The sequence below is a fragment of the Corvus hawaiiensis genome, chromosome 10 (assembly GCF_020740725.1).
Source record: "Corvus hawaiiensis isolate bCorHaw1 chromosome 10, bCorHaw1.pri.cur, whole genome shotgun sequence".
Lineage (NCBI taxonomy): Eukaryota > Metazoa > Chordata > Aves > Passeriformes > Corvidae > Corvus > Corvus hawaiiensis.
In genome coordinates, this window is record NC_063222.1 from 4,500,055 (window position 1) to 4,512,023 (window position 11,969).

General features: G+C 52.2%; 1 protein-coding gene across 3 annotated transcripts; it reads right to left on the reverse strand.

Moving 5' to 3' along the window:
- Window positions 1–668: 668 nt before the first annotated feature.
- SENP2 (SUMO specific peptidase 2) lies at window positions 669–10,964 on the reverse strand. 3 transcript variants are annotated; one of them, XM_048314200.1, is made up of 17 exons: window positions 10,822–10,964; window positions 9,152–9,204; window positions 8,357–8,487; window positions 8,071–8,137; window positions 7,309–7,387; window positions 6,556–6,685; window positions 6,306–6,400; window positions 5,802–5,890; window positions 5,137–5,194; window positions 4,025–4,088; window positions 3,531–3,674; window positions 3,237–3,368; window positions 2,685–2,888; window positions 2,500–2,579; window positions 1,743–1,827; window positions 1,399–1,494; window positions 669–889 (listed from the first exon to the last, which is right to left on the reverse strand). In XM_048314200.1, the coding sequence occupies exons 1-17, from the start codon at window positions 10,935–10,937 to the stop codon at window positions 812–814; spliced, it is 1,701 nt and encodes a 566-aa protein (XP_048170157.1). In that variant the 5' UTR covers window positions 10,938–10,964; the 3' UTR covers window positions 669–811. The 3 variants fall into 3 exon arrangements, with proteins under 3 accessions (XP_048170157.1, XP_048170156.1, XP_048170158.1); XM_048314199.1 differs by having other exon boundaries at window positions 6,306–6,409; XM_048314201.1 differs by lacking the exon at window positions 3,531–3,674 and having other exon boundaries at window positions 6,306–6,409.
- Window positions 10,965–11,969: the final 1,005 nt, after the last annotated feature.

An 11,969-nucleotide genomic window follows, 5' to 3' on the forward strand; every position in this document is an offset into this window, starting at 1 on the left:
TGGCACTGCCAGAAGTAGCTTCACCCAGGGACCTGGGAAGTGTTGCCATCATGAAGCCACCTCTGCCTCCCTCCCTGCACATCCCTGGCAAAGCTGAAACGATGGAACATCAGTGGGGAAAGGCGCCAGATGGGGCTGGGATGGCCTGTGGGGCAGGGCCTGGGGTGCTGCTGGGTGCCACAATGAGGGAACCCCACTCCATGAGCCCCAGAGCTGGGCTCTTCCCTCCCACCCCTCCAGCCCTGGGAATGCTGCCATGGGAGAGTGGCTCTGGTGGCACCTGGGACACTCAAAACTGCAGCCCCAAACCGGGAGAAGCAAAGGGAAGGGGAAAGGACGCCTAAAACATTCCCAGCTGCTGCGTCCTCGTGCTCGGATCTTCCGCAGCCTCAGGGAAAATTAATGATCCCTGGTTAATTATTGGTAAGGATAAAACACGAGTGGCTTTGGCATTGTTTGTCCTTTGGAGAACCTGCCCCAAGGTTGTGGCAGCTTGAACCAAGCAGTGAAAGCAGAGACAGATAAAGCCCCGCTGCAGCTCTGCCAGGATCTTGTGGATCTTTGGGCCAGGAGCAACTCAGGGATGTCCCCAGAGCCAGCAGGAGAGGAGAGACGCCCTGTTCTTCTTCAGATGGGGAGCAAGTTAAAAACCACACAGAGACAGCAAATCGGTTTTCAATTAAAAAATAAATTACTCTATTAACAAGTAACGTTCCCATACAATAAGGCTCTTACATAAGTTAATATTTATCTTATCTTAACCTAACCAATAAGAAATAAATATACTACTCTTTTAAAGAACAGTGTTTTTCTAACAGTGCATGTCTCCCAGCAGCTGCTGATGGATTATTTCCCACACCATCTTCCTGCGGAAATAAGGCATGTGCTCCTGAAAGGAAACGGGAAAAATCCATCACATAGGAAGCCAGAGGAGAAAGAGGCAGGAAATCTCCATTAACACCCAGGGAATTCTTGAAGGGGAAGCTGCTTTTGAGCACCTGCCATTTGGGTACGAGGTGGGTTTCACACGAGGGTGACACAACCACCCAGCAAAACCCCATTTCTTTACAGGGACTTTTATTAAAGATCACCACACTGGAAAATAACCAGTGGCTGAGTGGTCTGAGCTGATCCAAGGGGGAAACCTATTTCTCCAAGAGACACAAAAGCCAGATATCCCAAACCACTGGCTGCAGCATCCTGGTGTTGGAATGAGATGGTCTTTAAGGTCCATTCCAACCCAGACCACCCTGGGATTCCCATGATTGAGCATCTTGCCCAAGAAGCAGGCAGCAGACACGAGGAACAAACCCTCAGGCCCTGCCCCAGCTGCTGTGCAGCTTCCCTGGCTCCTGCATGCGTGTGGGAAAGGCTGGAGTTGTTGACACCTCCTCTCACCGGGGTGAAGATGATGGGTTTGTCTCTGGTGATGAAATCGGCGAATTTGCAAACAAAAACGCCACAGTCACTTCCATTACTTTGTTGAGGGATTTCCTGAGGAATACAAAAAGGATGGAGAGACCTTTTAGGTGTCTTAAAAGAGCAGCAACGTGGTCGTAGCACACATTACCCACACCTACTCCTGAAAACCTACTTCCATAATCCATTTACCACTCCCAAACCCAAGGAATAGTCCCAGTTAACTGCACATCATCTCCCTCCTCTGCTTCCCTGGAAAGTGTTAAACCCTCTGTGACAAGGAGTTCCAGCTCCCATCCCAAATCCAGGCATTGCTCCCATACCTCTGCGCCCAGACTGCGAAGGGTCCACTCGGAAGCAGTCAATTCAATGTTTCTTTTTTCCTTGCTTTCCTCTTCCAGGTATTTTCTGTTGAAAACAACACACAATCACTTTTCACCTCCCAGATTTAGGGAAAAAACAAATGAACAAAAAAAGCTGGTGAAGGGTGACAGGAAGATAAATGGCAGTGAAATGCCAGAGGATCCTCACAGCAGTGGATTTGAGGAACGTGGAGGAAAAATCCCAACCTTAGAGACACAGTGAGAGGCTGTGAGTGGGGCTCCCCAGGGCCCAGCACTGTTTAATATCTTTATCCATGATCCAGATGAGGGGATTGGGCACCCTCACTACATTCATAGGTGACACCAAGCTGGGTGGGAGTGTGGAGGGCAGGAAGGCTCTGCAGAGGGATCTGCTCAGTGCTCTGGGCTGGTGACAAGGTGAGGATCAGTCACGGGTTGGACTCAGTGACCCTGGAGGGCTTTTTCAACCTCAGTGATTCTGGGATTTGTCTCTGTGGGGCTGCTCTCACCCTACAAAGCTGCTGGGTGAAGGGATTTTACTGACAAAGACACGTGAGGATGTGCAGCACATGTGAAAACCTGCACCTCTGACACTCCGGGGGATTCAAAACACTGAGCAGAACTGATGAGGTACAAAGTGAGGAGTACCATGTGACAGGGCAGAAACACTTTTCACGTGGGGAGGGGAAAAGGCCTCAAAAACAACCAAAAGGGATTAAAAAAAGCAGCTACTCACAAGACAGTTTTACAAATGTGGTCTCCTTTCTGTCCCAAGGAGTCGAAGTATTTGATGGCTTTCTCTCGGAGATCTACGACCTGGGGTTAAAAGGTGATTTAGACAAAGCACAGCCAAAACATTAAAGGACTTTGCTTGCTAGTTTTGTCTCCCCTTCCCCTAAATAAAAAGCCAGTGTGACTCACCAGCAGTGTCCAGTGAATTCTGAGGTGAATAGGCACCAAGAGGACATCGTGCTTGAAGATATCCACACCTTTGGTCCATTTCTTTACTCCCTTGTGGCTTGTAGAGCTTAGCTTGGAATAAAAGAAGGTATTAAAAGCGTAGACTGCTGGATATCCTTCCTTCTTGCTTCTTTCCACCAGAAGACTCATGTAGAAATTCACGATCTGGAGCAGAGAGAGGCAAATGGAGATGTGAAATAAGATACTGAACCAAAAAGACAGCAACATGTCTGCTGGCCACCCTGGAGCTGAGAGAACTCCAGCTGGCAGCTTTTGCTCCCAGAATTTTACACTGGGTGCCCTGTGCTGTTGGGTAAAGCCCCTGCACCCACTCCAGTAACCCAGACTGACTCCTGGGAGCTGCAGCAGCCAAGTGAAAGCTTCCAGAAACACCAGCCCACACAGCACCCAAAATAAGGAGTGTACAGCTATTTCTGGGCTGTGCAGTGCAGCTCCTGGAAGACTCCTGTGCCCAGGGAAGGGGGATTTCCCAGGAAGTGCAGGAGCACGTACGCTGTCGTTGAGCCAGCCCAGGGGCTGCAGGGTGCAGATGTCCTCACGGGTGACTGCGAGCTTGAAGGCCCTGCTCAGGACATCCTCGGGCTCACCACCGTCAAAGGCAGCAGAGATCTCGCTCTCCATGGCCTGGAACAAAGGATTTCATGGGGAAGGGTTCATGGAACAGCACATGGAGCACACCAGCCCCTCAGGCAGCCTCCAAGTGCAGCTCCACTGCCAGAGCAAGGGGTGTTGCAGGCCTTTTTGCTGAACCAGCCACAGCACTGGCTTGCTGCTGAGCCCAGGTACCTCTGTCAGTGGAGCCAGGTCGTCTGCTGGCCTTTCTGGGCATGGCAGAGGCTCGCTGTCCACAAAAAAGAGGTCTTTGGACAGGACAGGTGTCACATGGAACTGGAATAACTTTCCTTGGGGGACTTCAGCTTCACGCTGGCCCTGCCAGACACAGGGACAGGGAGTCAGAGAGAAGCACGAGGGGTTTGCTGGGGGACAGGGCAGAGAATCCTGCATAGAACTGGGAGGGTTTTGGTACACACACACCAGCAGCAAACCCCAAAGTCTGACTGGTGACTGCATTCCAACTGTGCCCGAGAGGCAGGACTTTCCTTGGGCTTGGACTAACATCCAGAACCCCAGCAAAGCCTCCCCACACAGGTAGCAAGCTGAGATCAAGGTAAGTATTTCTAATTTCCACACTTCCAGTTTTATTCTGGATCTCAATCCTGAGCAGAGATGAGTTCTGTTTTCCTAAAAACAAAGTGAAGTAAGGACTAACTCAAGCTTACCACTGAAGCAGCTCGTTTCTCTCGTTTCCCCTGTCCACGAGAGTCTTCTGGTGGTGTGTAGTAGCTGTCAGGAGAGAAAGAGAGGTGAGCTGGACATCCACACTGCCCCATGAAATTCCCCAAAATTCACCTTCAGCCTAAGAAATGCTTTTCCAAAGCTGATTCTGACACATGACAACACCTCAGTTTCCTTGCCCATTCCCAGATTAGGATAGATGAAGAGCTGGAAGCTTTGCAAACTTTCTTCCACCATCAGGTGCCAAACTCCTTTTGTTTCTCAGTTTTAATCTTTGGAAAACAGGGAAGCAACCAGCACTTCCTCAATCAGGTACTTTGTGATCTCCTGGTGACAAATCCCACTCCACCAGTTATTTCCTCTCTTCCCTTGAGCTTCAGGAACAGGGACAATTTAACTCAGGACAAACACACACCTCAATACAGTGCTCATGTCTAAGGGGGAAAGAGAACAGGGACAAAATCACCCAAAACCAGACCTGCCACAACCAAACCTCTCTCTGCCCCATCTGCACTCTCTCCTCTCTCCTCTGAGGGGAGGAAGAGGAGGGCACCAAGCTGCCACACCAAAATCCCTCCCTGGAGCCACAGCCAAAAGCCCCTTTCCATGCACAAGGAGCCTCCTGCACTCCCACTGTGCCACCACAGAGTCCACGGGCCCCTGATGAGGGAGCAATGCTCCCTTTTTGGTCTCCTACTCCAACCCAAGGCATCCTGCAAGCCTCAAAAACTGCCTCAGTGCCCCCAGGCTTTACAAGCTCCCTACTTCTTTTGCTGAGGATCCAGAGGAAATGCAAAGTGAGCTCGTTAACAGTGTGGCACAAAGACCCTCGGGAGCAAAAACGGATTCTGCAAACACAAGGACAACTTGGTGTGGCCACCACTGTCACCCTTACTTCCTTCTCCCAAAAAACACCCAGCACATCCCACAGCTGCCCAGCTGTGACAGGGGAGCTGATTTGAGGGACAACAGGCAGTGAGCAATTCCTCAAAGCAGCTGCTCCTCTCGCCCAGCACTGAGACACTGAGCAGGATTGGTCTTCTGGAGGCTGACAGAGCCAAAAGAAACAAGAGCCATGGTTAAAAGAGACTCTCACCTGATCATGACACCTCTCTGAGGCAGCTGGGGGCTGAAAACATCCCCATGTTTGACACCTGCAAGGAAAAGCAGCATGTGAGAACAAGGAGGTGACTTCCCATTGCAGCAGCTGCACAGAGCTCTCGGTTTCTGGGTGACATCACAGACATTTCATCAGCATTTTCAACTTAGAAGCTCAAACTCTGGCAACCTGCTCAGAAATCATTTCAATCCCCATATGATCATGTCATAAAGGCCAAGATATAAAAGAACCAGACGAGGGGATTGGGCACATTTAAGCAATGGACAGGGGAAAAAAAAACCAACCTGGGACAATATTAAACATGTATGTAATTAGTTTACTTGGTTTGGCAGCTCTGCTGTCATGGAAATAGTCCTGTCTAGCATTAAAAAGGGATTAAAGTGCAGCTCTGAGGGTGCAGAGTCAACTATCCCCCTCCTCTGGTACAAAAAAACCCAGGTAAAACAACCTTCTCCTGTGCAGTGGGGTCACAGCCAGCTACAAACTGTACTGCTACAGTCCCAGCTCTCAAATCCCATTTTAAACCAATTTTTCCCCTTCAATAAAACCCTCACAAACCCAGTTTAGCCAATAACTACTTGGAGGAAATGCCCTGTTTGGGCTGGACTTCCACCTACAGAGTGGATCAGAGGGATACTCACTGGTCTTTCCTGGCACAGGTGGAGAGGCACGGCTGGATTTTCGTTCTTTCAGGGGACTCCCAGTCATCCCTGGTTCCTTGGCTTGAACTCTTTGGTGTAGCAGAAGAAAAGGACAGAGTTTGTACAGGTGATTTGTTACCAGTGCCCATCAATTCACCACAGAGGACAGGGCTATTTGTACACAACTGGCTGAATGAAAGCAATAGAATATATGAAGTAAAATTAGGCTGTTTAATCCTTAACAGAACCGTGCTGTCACTGCTTCCAGGACCAGATGCAAAGGGCATTTTGAGGAGTTTACATCCAGAGGTTTGGCCACCTTCAACCCAGGCACAGTGAACATACAAGAGTCAGATTTGCTGTCTCCACCATTCCAAAAGAGGCTCAGTCATTACATTTGACTCTCTCCAGAGCTCTGAGAGTAGGAAACATCAACTCCCCTGCCCTTCCACATACAACAAACCCACCACCAGAAAAGTTAAGGGTTGTTTTGCTGATAATTACTTGTTGAGTCTTGCTAGCCGTGGAGAAGTAAGTTTTCCAGAATATTTTTCCTTGAACAGACTCAAGAGCTCTTTGTATTTCTTGTTTTCTGCTTGCTGAACATCCTTGCAGAAGGGAAGGGAAAAAAAAACTTTAGCAGGCATTCCCATCCCTTCCTTTTGTCTCAGCCTAACTGTGCAGGAACTCTGCAGCTGTTTCATCCCAAAGCAATTCCCTTCTCCCTTCCCTTCTTCCCTTCTCCCCACTTCACCTCTTCAGCAGCACACAAGGGCCTCCTGGTGCCGCTGCCTCTGGGGGAGTTGGGACCTGGCTCCTTAATGGGGGGCCTGGGAGTGACAGGACTCTCTGGAGCAGCTTGGATGTGGTTATCCCTGCTTGGGCTGAAAACATCAAAAGGCAGAAGAAATGGTATTCAGAGAACATTCAGAGCTCCTGATTTATTAATTAGGTTTGAATTAGCACTTCCTGATTCAAGGAGGCACAGAAGGCTGCCCAGGACCGTGTCCAGGAGGGCTTTCCAACATCTCCATGGACAGACTCCACAACCTCTCCAGGTGACCTGGGGCAGTAGCTGAGCACCCTCAGAGGGGAAAAAAAAAAAAAAGTGTTTCCCAGTGGAATTCTCTGGGGAAATGGGAATTCTCTGGGATTTTTTGTGGTTGTGGGTTTTTCTGGTCTCAGCCTCTTCCCAAGTTCAACACTTCCTCCTACCACAAGAGGTGAGAGTATTGACCTTGTCAATCTTCCTCTGATCTCCTGAGTCTATGAACTATCTGGATTTAAAGAGAACGTTTAAAATTGGTTACAGGCAAGACACAGCTGCCTCTCCACAACTGGAGAGCTCCCTCAGTATGGCTGCCTGGAGGAGTCCCAGAACACCCAGGAAAAATGCTGCTCTGTGGACACAAAAACAAATGCTGGGCAACGCAGGCAGTTCAAGGATGAAAGTGAAAGGCAAGAAACCCTTCAAAGGAGGAGTGAAAGGCAACAGAAGGATTTTTACCTCAGGTATGGAACTCTCTTGCAAAGAGAGGATGGTGTTTCCTCAGTCAAGCACAGCGTGGTGTCACAAGGCATTTCGTCTAGGAGAGAAGAGCACAAGCAGTCAGCAACTGGTCAAGAAAAAAAAGGAGTTCTACGAGTTTAAAGAGCTTCACCAAAGATAAATTACTTTCATTTTATCCCTCACGTCCTAATATTATTTGCGTTACGTTGCTTCAGGATATTTTCATATTGGCAACTACAGAATGTCACCCGCCTAAGCCTAATAAAAAAGGGTTCTGAGGCTCTACTACCTAAAATCAGCATTTATAACAATTTCCTTCTGGCAAGCTGGCAGTGGGACACACTAGAACTGCACCCAAGGCAGTTAATATCTGGGCTCCACAACCATGTGAGCATCCTGGGATAAATCCCAGGACATGCCGAGTTGGAAGGGACCCGCAGGGATCATCCAGTCCAACTCCTGGCCCTGCACAGACACCCCAGCAATCGCAGCCTGAGCATCTCTGAGAGCAGTGTCCAAATGCTCCTGGAGCTCTGGCAGCCTCAGGGCTGTGCCCATTCCCTGGGGAGCCTGTTCCCAGCCCTGGCTCCAGTCCAGAAGCAATACCAGGATGCAGGGAAGAAACAGAGCTCACCCTCCACTATTCCTGGATGCTACCCAGATATTTCACCTCCAGCAACCAGCCCCCAGCCTGGGCAGAGCTGCCCAGACACAGCAGCAGGAGAAAGGAATGAGTGAAGGACTTGCTATCAGCCTTACCAGGTTCTGTTACAGCCTCATCCTCTGAAGATGCTACAAACAAAGAGTCAGAAGAAATGTGCACAACCTGAAATAAAAACAAGCACCAGAATGAGCATAACCTGAACGTGAATCCAAGCAAACACCTCACCTTCCTGAAAGTCAGTCAGCTCTGTCTTGACATGGTTTTGCTGGGGTTGCAGCAGAAGGCAGGGGGACTGATGGCACCACTTCTGTAATACAGGCTCTCACACGTGCAGGGACAGTGGCAGTGATCCCCCGAGCTCCCCACAAAATCCTTGCTCACCTCATCTTCAGACTCGGAGAAGGAGAAGTCATCGCTCTCTTTTGTCTCCTGGCTTTTTCTCGTTGCCTCAGGTGGCAACTTGGCAGCCACAGAAACCTCTTTGGGCTCCTCGTTAGCCCCAGAGACACATTCTGGAAAAACCACACCACCAGGCCATAAAGAACGGGACTGGAAACAGGAATTGGGATTTCTGCTTGCACCAAAGCCCAACTCCTCGATCCCATGTGGAGCAGGTAACTCATTCCAACAACACAGCAACAGCCCAGCAGCACCCCCCACCCCATCACCGGGGACGTTGTTCCCAAGTAGGGATTAGGAAGCTCCACATCCCCCATGGAACAGCAACAGCCTTGATTTAAACTGCTCTTTGTGCTGCTCAGTGCCAGAGAGACCTGGGATATCCCGTGCCCTGCCCCAGCCAGGAGTTATCCTTGGTGCAAATACACGGCCCTCCTAGGACAGGAAAAGTTCTTCCCTGCTTCCCTTCCTCCCTTCATCTGACACTTGGGTTTTAGACTCACAGAGTCATTAAGGCTGGAAAAACCCTGTAAGGCCATCGAGTCCAACTGTTCCCACAGCACTGCCAAGGCCACCATTGACCCCAAGTGCCACATCCATGAACAGTGGCACACATCATCAACAGGCCCATCAACAGGAGACCCCCTCCAGCCACAAGAACGGCTCAAAAATCCTCAGTTCCAGCAGCAATTCGGAAGTACAAACTCCAGAGTTATCCAAGGCACCCCAAACCCAAGGAAAAGCAGGCACATTAACTCTCTCTGAGAGGGGCCATACCTGCTTTCTGCTTCTTTGCAGGAATCTCAGGATCTTCCACACATGACAGAACGCTGAGGGAAGAACAGACAGAACAACGTTTTGCAACCACAGCTCAGCTCCCAGCAGGCTGACTCCCCTCCACACGACCCAGATTTCCAAAGGTGGCTTCCCTATTTCCCCAGGATCATCTCCCAGAGAGTTAATCATCCCACTAAAGCAGACCAGGCCTCTTTTTCCCCTTCTGTTAATGCTTCCTCATGTTTGATGCTTGTTCCTATCACCAAAAAATTCTTTAATATGCAATGCTTTCCTCCAGGAAAGAAGCACTCCAGAGGTCACCAAGCTACCCAAGTTCATGTCACTACACTGAGTTGCAGAGGAAAGTTTAAGTGGAGCAGGAAATGAAAGGTGGGAAAGCCAGTTCTGCTTCCACCCACTCCATAGCTTCCTGCTGAGTCAGCGCTCAGGAACAACTCCTTGAAACAAATACCAGCCTAATCGTTTCTCAGAAGCCTAAACCCAAGTATTTTATCAGTTTATACCGTCATTAAGTCCGGTAAAAACTCCTCCTGCAGGAACTGAGCACAAAGAACATTCCTATTCTCTTTTCTATTTTTTCCCCCAAGAGTTAATTCCTTCTGAGCTGCTCCTCAGTGAAAACTGCTTGTGCAACACGTGGCTCTTTCCAGAGACGCTCCCTTGCCTCTTTCACTCTGGAATGGGACACTGACCAAAGCCTCCTGGAGTAAGTTCCTCCCGGAGGGAGCAACCACACTCCCCAGCCCACAGGATGCAATCCATACATTCCAAGCAGCAGGCAGGGAGATGGTTCAGCCATCATCACTAGGGACGAAGTGGTTAATGCCTAGGAAGACACCCTTCTTCCAGCCACTTCACATCTCTATCCCATGGCTTCCCTCCATCCAACACATCCCTATGGGTGTATATACCCTTCCCTGCTCCTCCAACACACCTGCTCCAAATCCCCACCCCTTTTCTCCTTTTCAAGCCCCCACCATGCAGGTGGGAAGGGAAGGAGGGGCCAATGGATTTATTGGGAACACCTGGGACACACAACCAGCTCAGCATCGGGAATTTATCAGGAGTATCTGGGACCCACAATCACCTCTACACCAGGGTCTGTCCACAGACTTACTGGGACTATCTGAGACTCACATACACGTGAGCACATGCGATTTACTGGGAGTATCTGGGACCCACAACCAGCTCAGCATCGGGGATTTATCAGGAGTATCTGGGACCCACAATCACCTCAGCATCGGGAATTTATCAGGAGTATCTGGGACCCACAATCACCTCAACATCGGGGATTTATCGGGAGTATCTGGGACCCACAATTACCTCAACATCGGGGATTTATCGGGAGTATCTGGGACCCACAACCAGCTCAGCATCGAGGATTTATCGGGAGTATCTGGGACCCACAACCACCTCAACATCGGGGATTTATCAGGAGCATCTGGGACCCAAAATCACCTCTACATCCTCATCTGCGGACAGACTTACGCGGAACATCTGGGACCCACACCCACGTGAACACCTGGGATTTATCAGGAATCTCTGCGACCCACACGGGGGAGCCGCGGGGGCGTGCGGACGCCGGCCGGGCCGAGCGGAGGGGCAGCAGAGGCGGGGCGCAGGCCGGAAGCGCGGCGGGAAGGGCTGACCTGGGGGGCAGCTTCTTGCGGAGCGAGGGGTCCGGGGCGAGTGCCGGGGCCGGGGCCGGGGCCTGGCGGGCGGCGTCGCGGAGGGCGCGGAGGACGGCGAGCAGCCATTGGTACATGGACCGCGCGCACTTCCGGCGCCAGGCCCCGCCCCGCGCCGCCGACGGCGGCCACGCCCCCGGCAGACCCCGCCCACAACCGGCCGGGCCACGCCCCCCGCCCCTCGGGCCACGCCCCCCGCCCCTCGGGCCACGCCCCCCCGCGCCCGTTGGCTGGAGCGATGCGCGCGTGCGTTTGCCAACACTCCGATGCCAAAATTTGGGCTATTTCTGCCCGTTCCGCCCCTATCCCGCCCCGTTTCTTCCCCCCACCCCACCCCAAGCGGGCACTGCGAGCGCTACCACGGCTGGGTCAGGGGCTTTGCCCTCTCCGAGAGTTAGGGGTTTTCCCTACTCCAAGAATCAGTCGCCGGGCTCTGGTGGAGACCTGGCGTGGGGAACTCGCCGGGGGTCCCTGCGAGGTGCTGGGATTTGCTTGGGCATTCCCCGAGGCTCAGGACCTGGCGTGGGGAACTCGCCGGGGGTCCCTGGGAGGTGCTGGGATTTGCTTGGGCATTCCCCGAGGCTCAGGACCTGGCGTGGGGAACTCGCCGGGGGTCCCTGGGAGGTGCTGGGATTTGCTTGGGCATTCCCCGAGGCTCAGGACCTGGCGTGGGGAACTCGCCGGGGGTCCCTGAGAGGTGCTGGGATTTGCTGGGCATTCCCGGAGGCTCAGGACCTGGCGTGGGGAACTCGCCGGGGGTCCCTGCGAGGTGCTGGGATTTGCTGGGCATTCCCGGAGGCTCAGGACCTGGCGTGGGGAACTCGCCGGGGGTCCCTGCGAGGTGCTGGGACTTGCTGGGCATTCCCCGAGGCTCAGGTGCTTTCCCGGGGCTCCGCGGGGCAGAACCCCCCAGCATCCCAGGAAAAGCAGGGACTGTCCCCTGGGTCTCCCCCGCCTCCCTCTCCCTGCCCCCCGGTGCGGAATCCCCTCCCCGGCTCTCACCGAGCCACGCTCGGCTCACGGCGGCGCTTTCCGCTTCTGAACATCGTGCTCGCCTGCTGCTGTCGCGACGGAACCGCGACCGAGCCGCGACCGAGCCGCGACTGAGC